The 13,796-nt window shown below is 36.0% G+C and overlaps 1 protein-coding gene across 1 annotated transcript; it reads right to left on the reverse strand.

Annotated features, from left to right (window-relative positions):
* Positions 1–2,964: 2,964 nt before the first annotated feature.
* LOC130213785 (serine/threonine-protein kinase pim-3-like) lies at positions 2,965–8,505 on the reverse strand. Its single transcript, XM_056445563.1, has 8 exons — positions 8,370–8,505; positions 6,630–6,799; positions 5,882–6,071; positions 5,565–5,639; positions 4,399–4,541; positions 3,727–4,105; positions 3,188–3,364; positions 2,965–3,071 (listed from the first exon to the last, which is right to left on the reverse strand). Exons 1-8 carry the CDS (start codon positions 8,503–8,505, stop codon positions 2,965–2,967), a joined length of 1,377 nt encoding a protein of 458 aa, XP_056301538.1.
* Between the last annotated feature and the right edge of the window lie 5,291 nt (positions 8,506–13,796).

Here is a 13,796-nt window from a genome sequence, read left to right on the forward strand (position 1 = left end):
AAACATTAAAGCGTTTCACTTTATTAACACTCCGGATAACACTGACTGTGGCTAATAAAATGAGTACACACATCAAATCAAAAATCAGATTTCTTTGTATTTCCATTGCTGTGACTGAACTTTAAATAGATTTACATTTAGCAGACGCTTTTATCCAAAGCATGAAGATAACAGAAGCACTTCAGATCACCAGAAAACAACAAGATGTAGATGCAGTGACAAGTCTTAGTTAGTTTAGCAGTGTGTGTATTTGTATTATTATTATTATTATGAAATGATCAAAGAAGCAGGACAAACAGATTAAAGAGTTAAAGAATACAATAGGGAGTGCTATTGTTGGAGGATTAAGTACTGGGTCAAACAGATCCGGGCTCAGTGGTTAGCACTGTCACCTCACAGCGAGAAGGTCACTAGTTTGAGTCCTGGCTGGACCAGTTGGCATTTCTGTGTGGAGTTTGCATGTTCTCCCTGTGTTCATGTGGGTTTCCTCCAGGTGCTCCAGTTTCCCCCACAGTCCAGACACATGCAGTATAAGTGAATTGAATAAACTAAATTAGCCGTAGGGAATGAGTGTGTATGTGTGAATGAGAGAGTGTATGGGTGTTTCCCAGTATAGTGCTGGGTTGCAGCTGGAAGGGAAGCATTTTTACAGTGCATTAGTTCTCAAATCCTAAAAATTCCATCACATGTATGCTTGTACATCAAACACATTCAGCTCAGTAAGGTTAATCCAGCTAATCTTTGTTAAATCTACAAACGTTGTCCTTTTTTGTTCCTGAATGATCTCATTTGAAACACGCAGTAATCAGCAGTAATCAGCCTTTAAAAAATAGAAGAAATACTTATTTTTGACAAATGTGACTTTATTTCAAACTTTAGTACAAAATTCATAATTGTCATCAGTTGTGAGGCTTGTCGCCCCAGACTAATGTCAGTTTTTGTCCGTGTTCAGCTCAGCACCACCTTCAAGATGGGCAGTTTCCAGTGGCACCACGTGGAGGAACGGACCTCGCCACCTATATATACAGGGTTTGGATTATCACTCACCACAAACTACAACTACACACAAAATCACTAGTCAATAAATGATGTCCTCCAACCATAAATCATATACCATTAGCAAAACATTAGACTAAAGAAGGTTGTAGATGAGGACAATATTAAAGTAAATACTAAAGGTAGTAACTTTATTGGTCTTCAGAACACAAATGAAGATATTTGAATAAAAGTAATGAAGATATTTTAGTCAAATCTGAGAGCTCCTTAATCCTTCATAGACAGCAAGATTCCTGACTATGAGAATACTTTTATGTGCACATAAAACAAAAATAACTTTATTCTACAATTTCTTCCCTGTGTCAGTATAGGGCACGCGTTCACGTGTCGCGCCTCTGACATATAACCTTGGATGCACCTGTGAATTTTTTTTAGACAGGAAGTCGCGCGCGGGCATCCGGGGGGTATATGTCACTGCACAGTGCTCGTGAACGCGTGTCCTATAATCACACTGAGGAGAAGAAACTGTGAATAAAAATGTTTGTTTTATGTGAAGACATATGATCTGTTTTGAGCAAGTTTTTTGGTGTTTTTGTGGACTAGAGGGAGCTCTAAGATAAAGATAAAAATAGTAAAAATAGTTCTGAAGATGAACATGAGGATGAGTAATGAATAACATAACTTACTTTTTTTTATGTTTTGTTTTATTTAATAATTTTTTTGTTTCTAGAAGAATTTCTGATTGGTCAATAACATGGCCAGTTATAGATTTATATTTCAATATAGGCAGTTTTTTATCATTATATTTATTAATGATGTTTTTTACAATTTTTTATTTAATTAATTAAATTTTTTATTTTTTTAAAACTTTTTTATTGTTTTATTTCATTTTTATTAAAATAATTCCAGTTTTTTTTTTTTTTTTTTTTTTTGCTTTTTATATATATATAATAATTATTTTTTTTTCTTTCCAGTTTTGTGGCCAAATTGGCTGGTGAGTGATAATGTTCATTACAAACCCTGTATATATATCAGTTGATCCCAGTAATCATTGGTCAGGAGTCTCTCTCTTCTGGCTCAAATTACATTTTTTAGAAAGAGACACCCAAAATATATGGACCTGGACTGGGAACGACTGAGATATTTAATTTATTTATTATTTTATTAGACATTTTATTTTAGCATGTAGAAGTGCAAGAGTTAAAGCAAAAGCTGATATAAAAGTGTGAGAAGGGGTATTTACATTATGAAGGTCTTAACTGTTAAGTGCTTTATCATTTTTTCTTTTTTTTTTTACATGAAATTTTAATAGAGCCAGTGTAAATGTTAAAATATAGGAGAGATGAAACAATGCAGAACCAAATTATGTTCAGCTTTCTCTCTCTATGATTGTAATGGATGAAGTTATGTTTAGCTAAAGGACTATGGTGGTGTGGTTGGACTGGCTAGATCCACCCATGAAATGAGGACATTTTTCCTCATTACCGCTTGGTCTCCGCCTGAAACAAAAACAGTGATCAGGTTTACAGCTTTACTGCATTAAACAAACAACATATAATTAAAAGAAAAGCAATAAATGTCAATTTAAAAAAGGAAACTCAAGAACACAAGATTGTCGTCTGACACTAGCTGGGTTTCCATCAGCTTGTGTTGTCCCTTAATTCACAAAACTCTTTTATGGTCATTTTAGACTCATTTTGGTGTGAAAAAGGGTTAATCATGGAAATACATTTGTCAAATGAACTTTGATGTAGCGAACATTTCTCAATTAAACTTCCCTTGTTTACTGTTGGTTACGAGGTTACCAATACTACAGTTCAGCTGCTCGATCAACTTAATGGAAATCATTTGCTCATAATTCACATTTATAATGACTAAATATATATTTAATGAACTTTGAAAAGATGTGCTTCACATTAGGATGGAAACTCAGCTCATGACAGATTAATTTGACTGATGACAAAATCTTCATAATCTATTCATTACCTTTAACCAGGCATGGGCACGGAGTGCATGCAAGTTATGCCGAAAGGTGTAGTTAATCTGCAGACAACTGCGGATGAAATCACAGCATTCTGTGTAGAAAAATGGAAGAGATACATCTAATTATTACCTTAAAGTTTATACATGCTTTTTTATTGACATTCAAAATGTTCTACACAACCATCTTTGGCTGAAGTGAAGATCTCACCTGCTGACCACCCATATTCCTGTAACTTTTTGAAATTCAACCTGAGGATTTTACGGCTGTCTGGAAGTTTTTTGAACATTAGGACATACTGAAGAATCCCGAGTGACCACACTGTTGCTGGCTCCCCTAAGTATAAGCCATTCTTATTAAACTCGGGAGGGCTGAACGTCATTGTGCCTGAAAGAAAGAGATTTTGTTTCCATTAGCACAACATCTAAATTTCCATGCAAAAATGTAAACAACAGTATAGATCAGGGGTGCTCAAACCCAGTCCTGGAGGATCTGTGTCCTGCAGAGTTTAGCTCCAGCCCCAGTTATACACACCTGAACAAGCTAATCAAGCTCTTACTAAGTATACTAGACATTTTCTGTCAGGTGTGTTGAAGCAAGTTGGAGCTAAACTCTGCAGGCCACCGGCCCTCTAGGACTGAGCTTTAGCACCCCTGGTATAGATAAACAACAGTGAATGTTTCAAGAGTCTCATGTGAATGACCCTTGACCCATCACAAGAGCTCCTTAGAGCTGAGGAATTTACATACCCCAATACTCTCTGTAAAAGCCGTCAGTAAGGAGGTCACCGCACCCGAAGTCAATCAATTTGACTTCAAAGGTCTCTGGGTTTATCAGCAAGTTGTCAGGCTTGATATCGCGGTGCAACACTCTGCGTTTGCAGCACAAGTCAGCTCCAGTTGTTGTGTGGAACATGATTTTCCGTAACACGTCCTCTGCGATTCTGCCTCGGTGGTTTCTTATAAATTCAGTTAAGCTCACACAGGGTATTGGCCGCTCTAGGACCATAAAGTAGCAGTTATCCTCCACTTTCCAGTCCAGAAGCTGAACAACTTGTTTAATCTTGGGGTCTTTAGAGGCAAGAAAGTGCAGAGCAATCTCCGATGGAAGTGGCTGGTCAAAATCATCCTAGAAGAAAGACAGTTGTTAAGATCATTTGATGGAAAAATTATATCCTGTTAAAACTGTAAGAGAAGTCTATCATAAAAACCAGTAGGCAGGTTATAGAGAGCAAAACATAGACAAACAATTTCAAAGGAGAATAACTGACTTTTGTTTACTTAGCATGTTTCTAAAATATCTGCAAACATATTATGGTATTTTTGTGCTTTAGAAGAGTCAAAAACTTACATACAGCATCTTTAATATGACATGTTTAAAATAGACACAGTTAATTGGAGCAAAGAGCACAGACTACTTACAACACGGATGAATCGCTTTTCCTTGAAATCGGACATTTTTAAAGCCACCGGAAGGCCGTCTTCTAAACGGGTCCCTGCCAAAACGACTCCAAAGCCTCCTTTGCCTAGCTTAGCGCCAATTTCATAGCGCTGTGAGTTGATCTCTGTGAAAAGAGAAAGAAGAGAAGTTAATAACATTTGTGAATTAGTGACAGTGCTACCTTCGTGTAAAACTACCTGCTCCATCAGGGGTCACCACAGTGGAATCAACCATAGATACAGGTATATACACTAGATAACGCATATGGACCCTGAGCATGCGTCAATAGCGCCGCCACAAATCTCATTCAACCACACTAGTCAAGACTAAAGCCAATCTGAAGATGCTGGACTTGCATTGCATACAGGTGTAGTAACGAGCAAACAAAGAAAACAAAGCACAAAGGCAAAACATTTCATAGGTAATATTTCGTTTTTACGGGGTTTTTTTTCTATGTTATGCACTGACTGCACTGACCATAAGGCAAAGTAGCACCAACTTGCACTAAATTCTAGGCTTATGCTAGTTTTGTTGAATAAAATCAGCAAACAATGTAAATGAAATATGACAACAAGATGCTGCGGTGCCAGAAACTTGTATCTTTGTCAGCTAAGAGAACGAGTCGTTCATAACAGAGATTCATTCACAAACAAATCGCACCCTCCTGTAGAATGAGAAGTGAAAGTGGTAGAGGGGTTGTGTTTCAGGACACGGATTAGATCGAATTTAACAGGGAGGGAGTATGATACATTTCCATGCATACAAACACACTCTTTGTCAGTAATGCCCGTGCGGTCACTGATGCATCGATGTAGAAAAGTGATGTAAAATTATCATTTTTGTTATTTAAAAAAAAAATTGCATACTGACAACCAGGTAAACTCCCGATCATAGATATATGTATATATGTGTATATATCTCTGCCTCTGGATGGCCACAGTCCTTCACTGCACCTTGGTCTTGCATTCATTTCAAAGGATTCATTCATTCATTCATTTTTATGATTTATATATATTTTCCATCTCAGTCATCGGCTATCCCTGAACAAAATGTGTATTAAAGCCAATTTAAAGCATAAAAGTCATACAAACACTATTAAAATATGCATGTGTGTTGGGTGACTGGGGTGTCATGATAGTAAACTTACCAATGATCTGTGTGTCTTTATCCTTCTGCTCTTCTGGCTGAGGTGGAACAGCGCCCTCTGTCTGACAGGTTGCACCTGAGTGACGTCATCTTTACAGCCGAGCTTAGGAGAGACCACATTTGGAGGGTCATCATGACTACAGCCGGGCTTAGCAGAGACCACATTTGGAGGGTCATCATAACTACAGCCAGGCTCAGCAGAGACCACATTTGGAGGGGGGTCATGACTATAGCCTGGCTTAGGAGAGACCACATTTGGAGGGGGGTCATAACTACAGCCGGGCTTAGGAGAGACCACATTTGGAGAGGGGTCATAACTACAGCCGGGCTTAGGAGAGACCACATTTGGAGGGTCATCATGACTACAGCCGGGCTTAGCAGAGACCACATTTGGAGGGTCATCATGACTACAGCCGGGCTTAGCAGAGACCACATTTGGAGGGTCTTCATGACTAGAGCCGGGCTCAGCAGAGACCACATTTGGGGGGTCTTCATGACTAGAGCCAGGCTCAGCAGAGACCACATTTGGAGGGGGGTCATCACCACAGCCGGACTCAGCAGACAGAAAATCTGTAGAGGCGTCTTCACCACAGCCGGACTCAGCGGACAGAAAATCTGTAGAGGCGTCTTCACCACAGCCGGACTCAGCGGACAGAAAATCTGTAGAGGCGTCGTCACCACAGCCGGACTCAGCAGACAGAAAATCTGTAGAGGCGTCTTCACCACAGCCGGACTCAGCAGAGAAGAAGCTGCTGTAGGAGCTGGCTGTGAGCTCACTACTACAGTTGAATCCGGCTGAGTAAATCTCTTGAGGGAAGTCATCACTACTGCTGGACTCAGCGTAGAAAAGGTTTGGAGGAACATCATCACTGCTGGAGGAGATGGCCGAGTCCTCACTGTAAACACTGTCAGGCTCTACCAGTGATTGTTCTTCACCGTGAACACTGTCAGGCTCTACCAGTGATTGTTCTTCACTGTGAACACTGTCAGGCTCTACCAGTGATTGTTCTTCACCGTGAACACTGTCAGGCTCTACCAGTGATTGTTCTTCACCGTGAACACTGACAGGCTCTACCAGTGATTGTTCTTCACCGTGAACACTGACAGGCTCTACCAGTGATTGTTCTTCACTCTGACCATCAACAGGTTCCTCCAGTGATGGTTCCTCAGTCTGAACATTGATCTGTTCCTCCAGATGCAAAGATGAATCTTCACACCAGTCACCGATTTCTCGACCTAAAGGAAGGAATAATATGAAACAAAAGATTTTAGTTAAATAATAATTATCCAGTGTTTATTATTGATATGAACAAATGCTGTTAATTATGAAGTGACTTTTAAGGTCATTTCTTTCTACAATTAGTTGTTGGTTAGTGTGTGCACATGCAAGGATGTTCTGTGACCAGCATAGTGATTTTAATTGAGTTGCTGAATGTATATATAATCAGGTCATCCATATATTTATTGTTAAGTTCATGGTTAGATGCTGGATATTGAGATCTTCCTTTAGGTAGGCCTATTATGTCATTAAATTAAAAAAATGTCACATGATCAAATTACTGTTCATAATCAAATTCACTTTGCAATTAATGATTTGTTTTGTATAAATACTTGTCAATATGAACTTATAGCTGTTATATTTTGTATCATATAACAATAAATAAAATAACCCTAAGCTTGGTAAAAACAACTAAAAACTATGAGAAAGGGTTTCATGTTTTCCACTACAAATACCATTAAAACATTAAATATCACCATTTGTTATCCATTAAAACCACTGCATTGTGTTTTAGGACATATTTCTAAAGGATTTAGTGGTTTAGGACTAAAATTTACAAGTAGAGAGACAAGAGATCTAACAGGGGTGTCGAACTCAAATCACATTGAGGGTTTAATATTTTATTTATTAATTTTGTATGGCAGTAGACAATATTTCTGTTCATTTTCATAACACAAATTAAGATGTTTTAGGTGAAATCTTAGAGCTCCTTCATCCTCCATAGATACCAAGGGGCCAGACTCATTCAGAGGCCAGAAAGGTACCAAAAACATCCAAAAAAAACAGAGGAAGCCATGCACAGGCATCCAGGGGTTTTATCAGTGAATAGTGCTTCATTTGTGTTCAGAAGATGAAAGAAGGTCTCAGGTGTTTGGAGTGACGTGAGGGTGAGTAATAAATTACAGAATTTGCAGTTTTGGGTGAACTAACCCTTCCATCTTGAAACAGAGAAAATGATTTTGTCTTTACGCATTACGAATGCATTATTGAAAAACTTCATGCAAAGCAAAAATACTTTACTTATTTTTTGTCTTGTTTCTGTTCCAAATCTAGTAAAAATCTTACTTGTCTTGTTTTCAGAAATATGTCAAAATTTTCCTTAAAACAAGCTAAATAATCTGCCAGAGGGGAAGTAAAATGTATTTTAAAACATTATTTTTCTTTCTCTATTGGAAGATTATTTTGCTTGTTTTACGGGAAAAATAACTTAATCTTGACTCATTATTTCAGAAAACCAGACAATAGTTTTGCTTGTATAGAAAAAAGATTTTTGATTTAAGAATTTTGAGATATCTGGACTAAAAACAAGACAAAAACCATTATTTTATATTATTGTTGGCATATTAAACACGTTTGTGTGACGTATGTTTGACACCCCTGTGTAGAGCAGTTTTCATTAGGCCTGTATTATTATTCATTTTGGTTTTTGTAAATAATTTTTACAGTAAGGTAAAATAAGTAGAGCCCTACACAGACTCCAGTATACAAAATGAGCTCCATGTTCTTATAACACACAACATTATTTACCATCACTGTTGGTCACGGGGGGTACCGTGACCAATTCTCCTTGACGGTCGAATCTTTCATCTTGACCTGAGACGGTGGAATTGATGTTTCTTTCTCTCAGGAAGAGAGCAATAACTCCGAGTACGGTAAATAACATGTTGGTTTAATTTCCGTACACTTAAATATGAGAAATGTAACAAAAAACCTACAATAAATACTGAAATTTACTGTAAGTAAAGCTCGTTTATCAGAGTAAGACTTAATAAACCGTACGCTATCAATTGACAATATGAGAAAAGCAAATTATTCAAAGCAAACTTTGTACAACTCACTAGATACTTGTCAAAAAAGAGCAATGGCGAAATATGGATTGTAAGAGGTTATGTGTGTCGTAATAATTCGAACGCGTTCCAAAATTCCACAGTCAGCTGATACTGATTGGGCAGTTTGCGCTGTGGGCGGAGTTTCTCTGAGTTGAAAAATACACTAGTTAGCGGTTGTTTGTTTCCTTCACGGGTGTTTTTGAGCAAAATAAAACGGATTTTTCAGGAAATCTTTGACTCGTAAATATTTCCTCTTCAATGAATCAATACTGGTCGTTTGGTGAACCAAGGATTAGTTTTTTTAATCAGGGTGGATTTAAGTACATTTACTGGTAAAATTTGTCTTAGCATTTATTTTTGTACTTCAAATGTGTTATTGACGATAAGCGCTTTTATAATATACATTAAACACGAGATATTATAGTATATACCATTAAGATTACTAGATTTACACTTGCCTCATCGTTCCAAATACACTGCAAATACAGAAGTAGTAAGATAATCCTGAGGTAATGAAATGGCGTCATGTCTTGCTGAGTGAATAATCTGATTCATGCAATAAAGTAATCCGTTTATGACGGAATAATAATAAAAACACTAGCCGTGTCCAAAACTGGTTACCCATTCACTTGTACTTGGCTCCACACCAGCAAAAAGGACACAAAAAAACGTGTGCAAATTTCTGTTTGGCTTTATAAATTATTTCTATTATTATTATTAGTAAAAAGTTGCCCTGTTATTTGACAACAAAGAATATATATATATATATATATATATATATATATATATATATATATATATATATATATATATATATATATATATATATATATATATATTATGTTTATGTGTGTGTATAAAAGTGTATATTTATATATTATGTTTATGTGTGTGTGTGTTTAATAATAAAAACACGTATTTTTCCCATTTATATAATATAAAACGCATATAATAGCATTTATTAACAGTACTATAAGTAGTATTAAAGTGTTTAAATGATGTAAACATTATATTTGTGTGGTTTTGGTCAGTGTCCTGGAGGTAAGGACCAAGATGTTCTAAGGAATGGTGTAAAATGAATATAAATTAATGCTTTTAATAAAAAAATAAAATGCTTTTTCTTTTTTTTCTCTTATTTTTTCCTCACTCGTATCAATTTCTCATGCTGGAGTGAAAATTTAGGGAATGAGAATACAAACCACTTAGGGGTTTATCTCTGCACATGTCTGAGTGTCTGTAAGTCACTTTAATAATATTAAATATGGCTGTTTTTGGTTTAACAGGATGCAGAGGAAATATAGAGAATGTGATGCGACTGAGAAAGGAACAAACCTCCTGGTACAAGTAAGTAGAGAGCTTATACTTGCATGTTTGTTGAGAGCTGTTTTGGATATTCATTACAGGGATCATGTTAAAGACAGAGTTTTATTTTTATTTTTTATTGACTTCCATAGTGGGAAAAGTCAATGGTTAAGTTTGAAACAAGTGAAGAGTGAGTAAATGATGACAGGATTTTATTTTTGGATAAGCTATGCCTTTAACAGGGCTTGTTGAATTCTTTCTCATGAACACTTGATAATAATTGTGGAAGAACAACAATATTTATACACACATACACTTATTTATTGAACAACACACATAGATAATGTTTCAATGTGCACATCATATAGATATATGTATAATATTGTATATAGCAATATACTGTAATTATCAAATTATTTATTTTTATTCTCTATTCACTTATTTATTGTCTGTTTTGTCCTGTCACTCATTCTGTTGCTCTGTGGAAACTTCTGTCACGAAAACAAATTTCTCATACACTGTAATAAATGTAATTTAAAGGCTTAACTAGGTTAACTAGGCAAGTTAGGGTAATTAGGCAAGTTATTGTATAATGATGGTTTGTTCTGTAGATTATTGAAAAAAAAATGGTTAAAAAGTTAATAATTTTGACCTTAAAATGGTGTTTGAAAAATTAAAAACTGCGTTCTCCAGTAGACTTTCTCCAGAAGAAAGAATATTATCAGGCATACTGTGAAAATTTCCTTGCTCTGTTAAACATAATTTGGGAAATAATTTTGACTTCAACTGGAGATATATATATGTGTGTGTGTAAGTATGTATAAGTATATATGTATGTATATTAAGTTGAAGTCGTAGCCTCATTAAGTGATGCAAAGCAGTGCCAAGCACAGCTGAAACAACCACATGATGGCAGCATGTTAAATCTGGGCAAGTTATACAGAGGCACGTTTAGTCTTCTTCTATATTCAATCATCAAAGGTTTGATGGTGTTTTTGTTAGTTCTTCCATTACATTTAAAACCAAAATAAATTCAGTATATTTAAAAGCGACGTTGTGGGTTATAACCTGCACTGACTGATCTGCTGCTGAACCTTGTAATGTTTCTGTGTTTATACTGGCCAGGATCCAGTTGGTGTTTTTAGCAGAGCTAATACTCTCCTTAACCTTAAATCGCCATTGCCCAACTTAACCTCTCTTCTCCTTCCTCTGCCTGCAGTCTACTGTTACCTTCAGTCCACTTCTGTCCATAGCATCAGTTACCTGGGTCCAAGTATCATGCATTGAGTTGACTTGATGTACTGTACATTAGGAGGTAATGGACTATTTAACCTTTATCTTATGCTTTCCATGTTTTAGTAAATAAAAATGTATTATTCTGTTTACACTTAATTTCAGCAAATATGCAATTGAACCACTAATATTAGAAGCGATCATTTACCCAAAAATGAACATTTACTCACTATTTTCTTCCATAAGTATCATGATGTTTTGAAGAAAGCTATAAACCATGATTTCCATAGTGTGAAACAAATGAAAGGTGAGCAAATGATGACAGAATTTTCTGTTTTAATATATATATATATATATATATATATATATATATATATATATATATATATAAAATAACTCATGGTTTGATCACTTTTGGTCAACTTATTGACGTTATTGTTCATGTCCAGTTGGCTGCAAATATTTTTGGCTCAGGTCTTATTGACTTCCATTGATTCTTAGATGTTAAAAACAGCTTGATATGCTGCTTGATGTTGCAAACTAATGTTTTTATATTATATTATTCTATTTTTTTTATGTACAGTCATGAACACACGTGTTCGTAGAGCAAAAAGTTTGTTTATTATTCCTAGTCATTTCTTCCATGGGCAAATGAATTGAAAGTTTTAAAACATTCGCAAATTCAAGCACACCTTTGTATTGCAGAATAAGGTCAATAAAAGTCACAGCTTGCAATTATATCCTACTTTAATAAACATAACTCAATATCTTAAATGGGTTGTTTACCCAGGACTTTCTGTCATCATTTATTCATCCTCTACTTGTTCCAAACCTGTTTAGGTTTCTTTCTTCTGTTGAACACAGAACAAGATACTCTGAAGAATGTTGGGAAAAATCAGCCATTGACTTCTATAGTATTTTTTGTTCTTACTATGGCTCAAAAGCTGATTTTTTTCCAGCGTTCTTTAGAATATCTTGAGTATGAGGAAATTATGCGGAAATGTTTATTTTTGGGTGAACTATCGCTTTAAGATGCGTTTCTAGCCTACATTTTACATAAATCTTTTGGCAAGTCCACTCCCATGGTTGGCTCTTCTTGTGCACAAGAAAAGTAACTACTAAGTTTAACACAGATAGGGTTTTGCCAGGGTCGGAAATAGCAGTTTTGAAGCCTTAGCTGGATGCCTGGAAGCACGTAGGGCTCAGGATAGATCTGCGTCTGTTTAAGGAGAACTGGATTGAATCATGTGTGTATTAACTGATTAGTGAGCTCTGGGAATCCCATTAGAGCCAAGCTACCATTGCTAATGCTGATTAAGTCACTGTAGAACCCACCATAAACCACAGTAAAATCTCATATATTCCCAATAACGAAAAAATCATTCATCATTTCTATACTTATTCATGCTGAATTTTCATGCAGTAATTGTGATAAAACAAAGACCTCGTGTTATCTCATCCATAGAATTTTATCTTGTGTTTCCTTAGCAAACTAAATGTATACAGTACTTAGGTTTAGGTGTTGAAATCCCTCATGACAAGTATTAAAGTTATTTTTTAAGCGATTCGACCATGTAGCAACTTTTTACTTCAAATTAGGTAATAATTTGAGTGTCAAATGCATTACATTCATTCATTTTCTTTTCGGCTTAGTCCCTTTATTAATCCGGGGTCGCCACAGTGGAATGAACCACCAACTTATCCATTACATGTTTTACGCAGCGGATGCCTTTCCAGCCGCAGCCCATCTCTGGGAAACAAATGCATTACAATACACTGAAAAAAGATTATTCGTTGGATTTCCTAATTTTTTTCAAGGTATTTGGTTGCAAACATTTTTATGGGCTGAATTTAAGCAAACAAATTAAGTTGAACATTACTAAATTTTACTTGTTTGTTTAAATCCAGCCCAAATAAATTGTTTGCAACCACTTATCTTAAAAAATTGTTAATCCAATGAATTTTTTTTTTTTCAGAATAGAGATTGTGCAAAGCTATGATTGTAGACATTATTCACTGTAGACATTCACGAGTTCACACTTGCAATAGTTTCAGAATAAAGCGTATTTGGCGTGCTGTCCGGGGAGAGGGCTCTGAGCTCGGGGAAGACACCCAAACTCGAGTTATTCCTCTTATCAGGAAACAGAGAGGAATAGGGATTCGAGCGAAGTATCTAGCCCGCCCCCCCCCCCCCCCCCCCGGGATTGTAATGCTTAAGAGGTGAGGTGACGGGGTGGTGGAGGGATGCTAAAGTCGTAAGATGCTGCAGGTAAGACAGCTTTGGTATATATAAGGGTTTGGTCAAGAACTGATTGGATAATAGAATAATTGTCAATGACGTATTTGATACTGAAACTTCTGCGCGTGCTCCTCCCTAAATTTGTTTATAAAACATCACTTATTCACATACTTCACTGAAGGGTTCACTAGAAAAGAGTACAGTGTACTTGAAATGATTAGGGTTTATGGATTTAAGTATCTTTATTTACAGTAATGACAAAACGTAATGTCTGGAGGGAATATTTCTGCAATATTTGTTTACAAGTTTAATTAAAGCATCAAAAATGGAGGAATTATATTTCACGTAATA

Source organism: Danio aesculapii, chromosome 20 (genome assembly GCF_903798145.1).
Source record: "Danio aesculapii chromosome 20, fDanAes4.1, whole genome shotgun sequence".
In the NCBI taxonomy this organism is placed as follows: domain Eukaryota; kingdom Metazoa; phylum Chordata; class Actinopteri; order Cypriniformes; family Danionidae; genus Danio; species Danio aesculapii.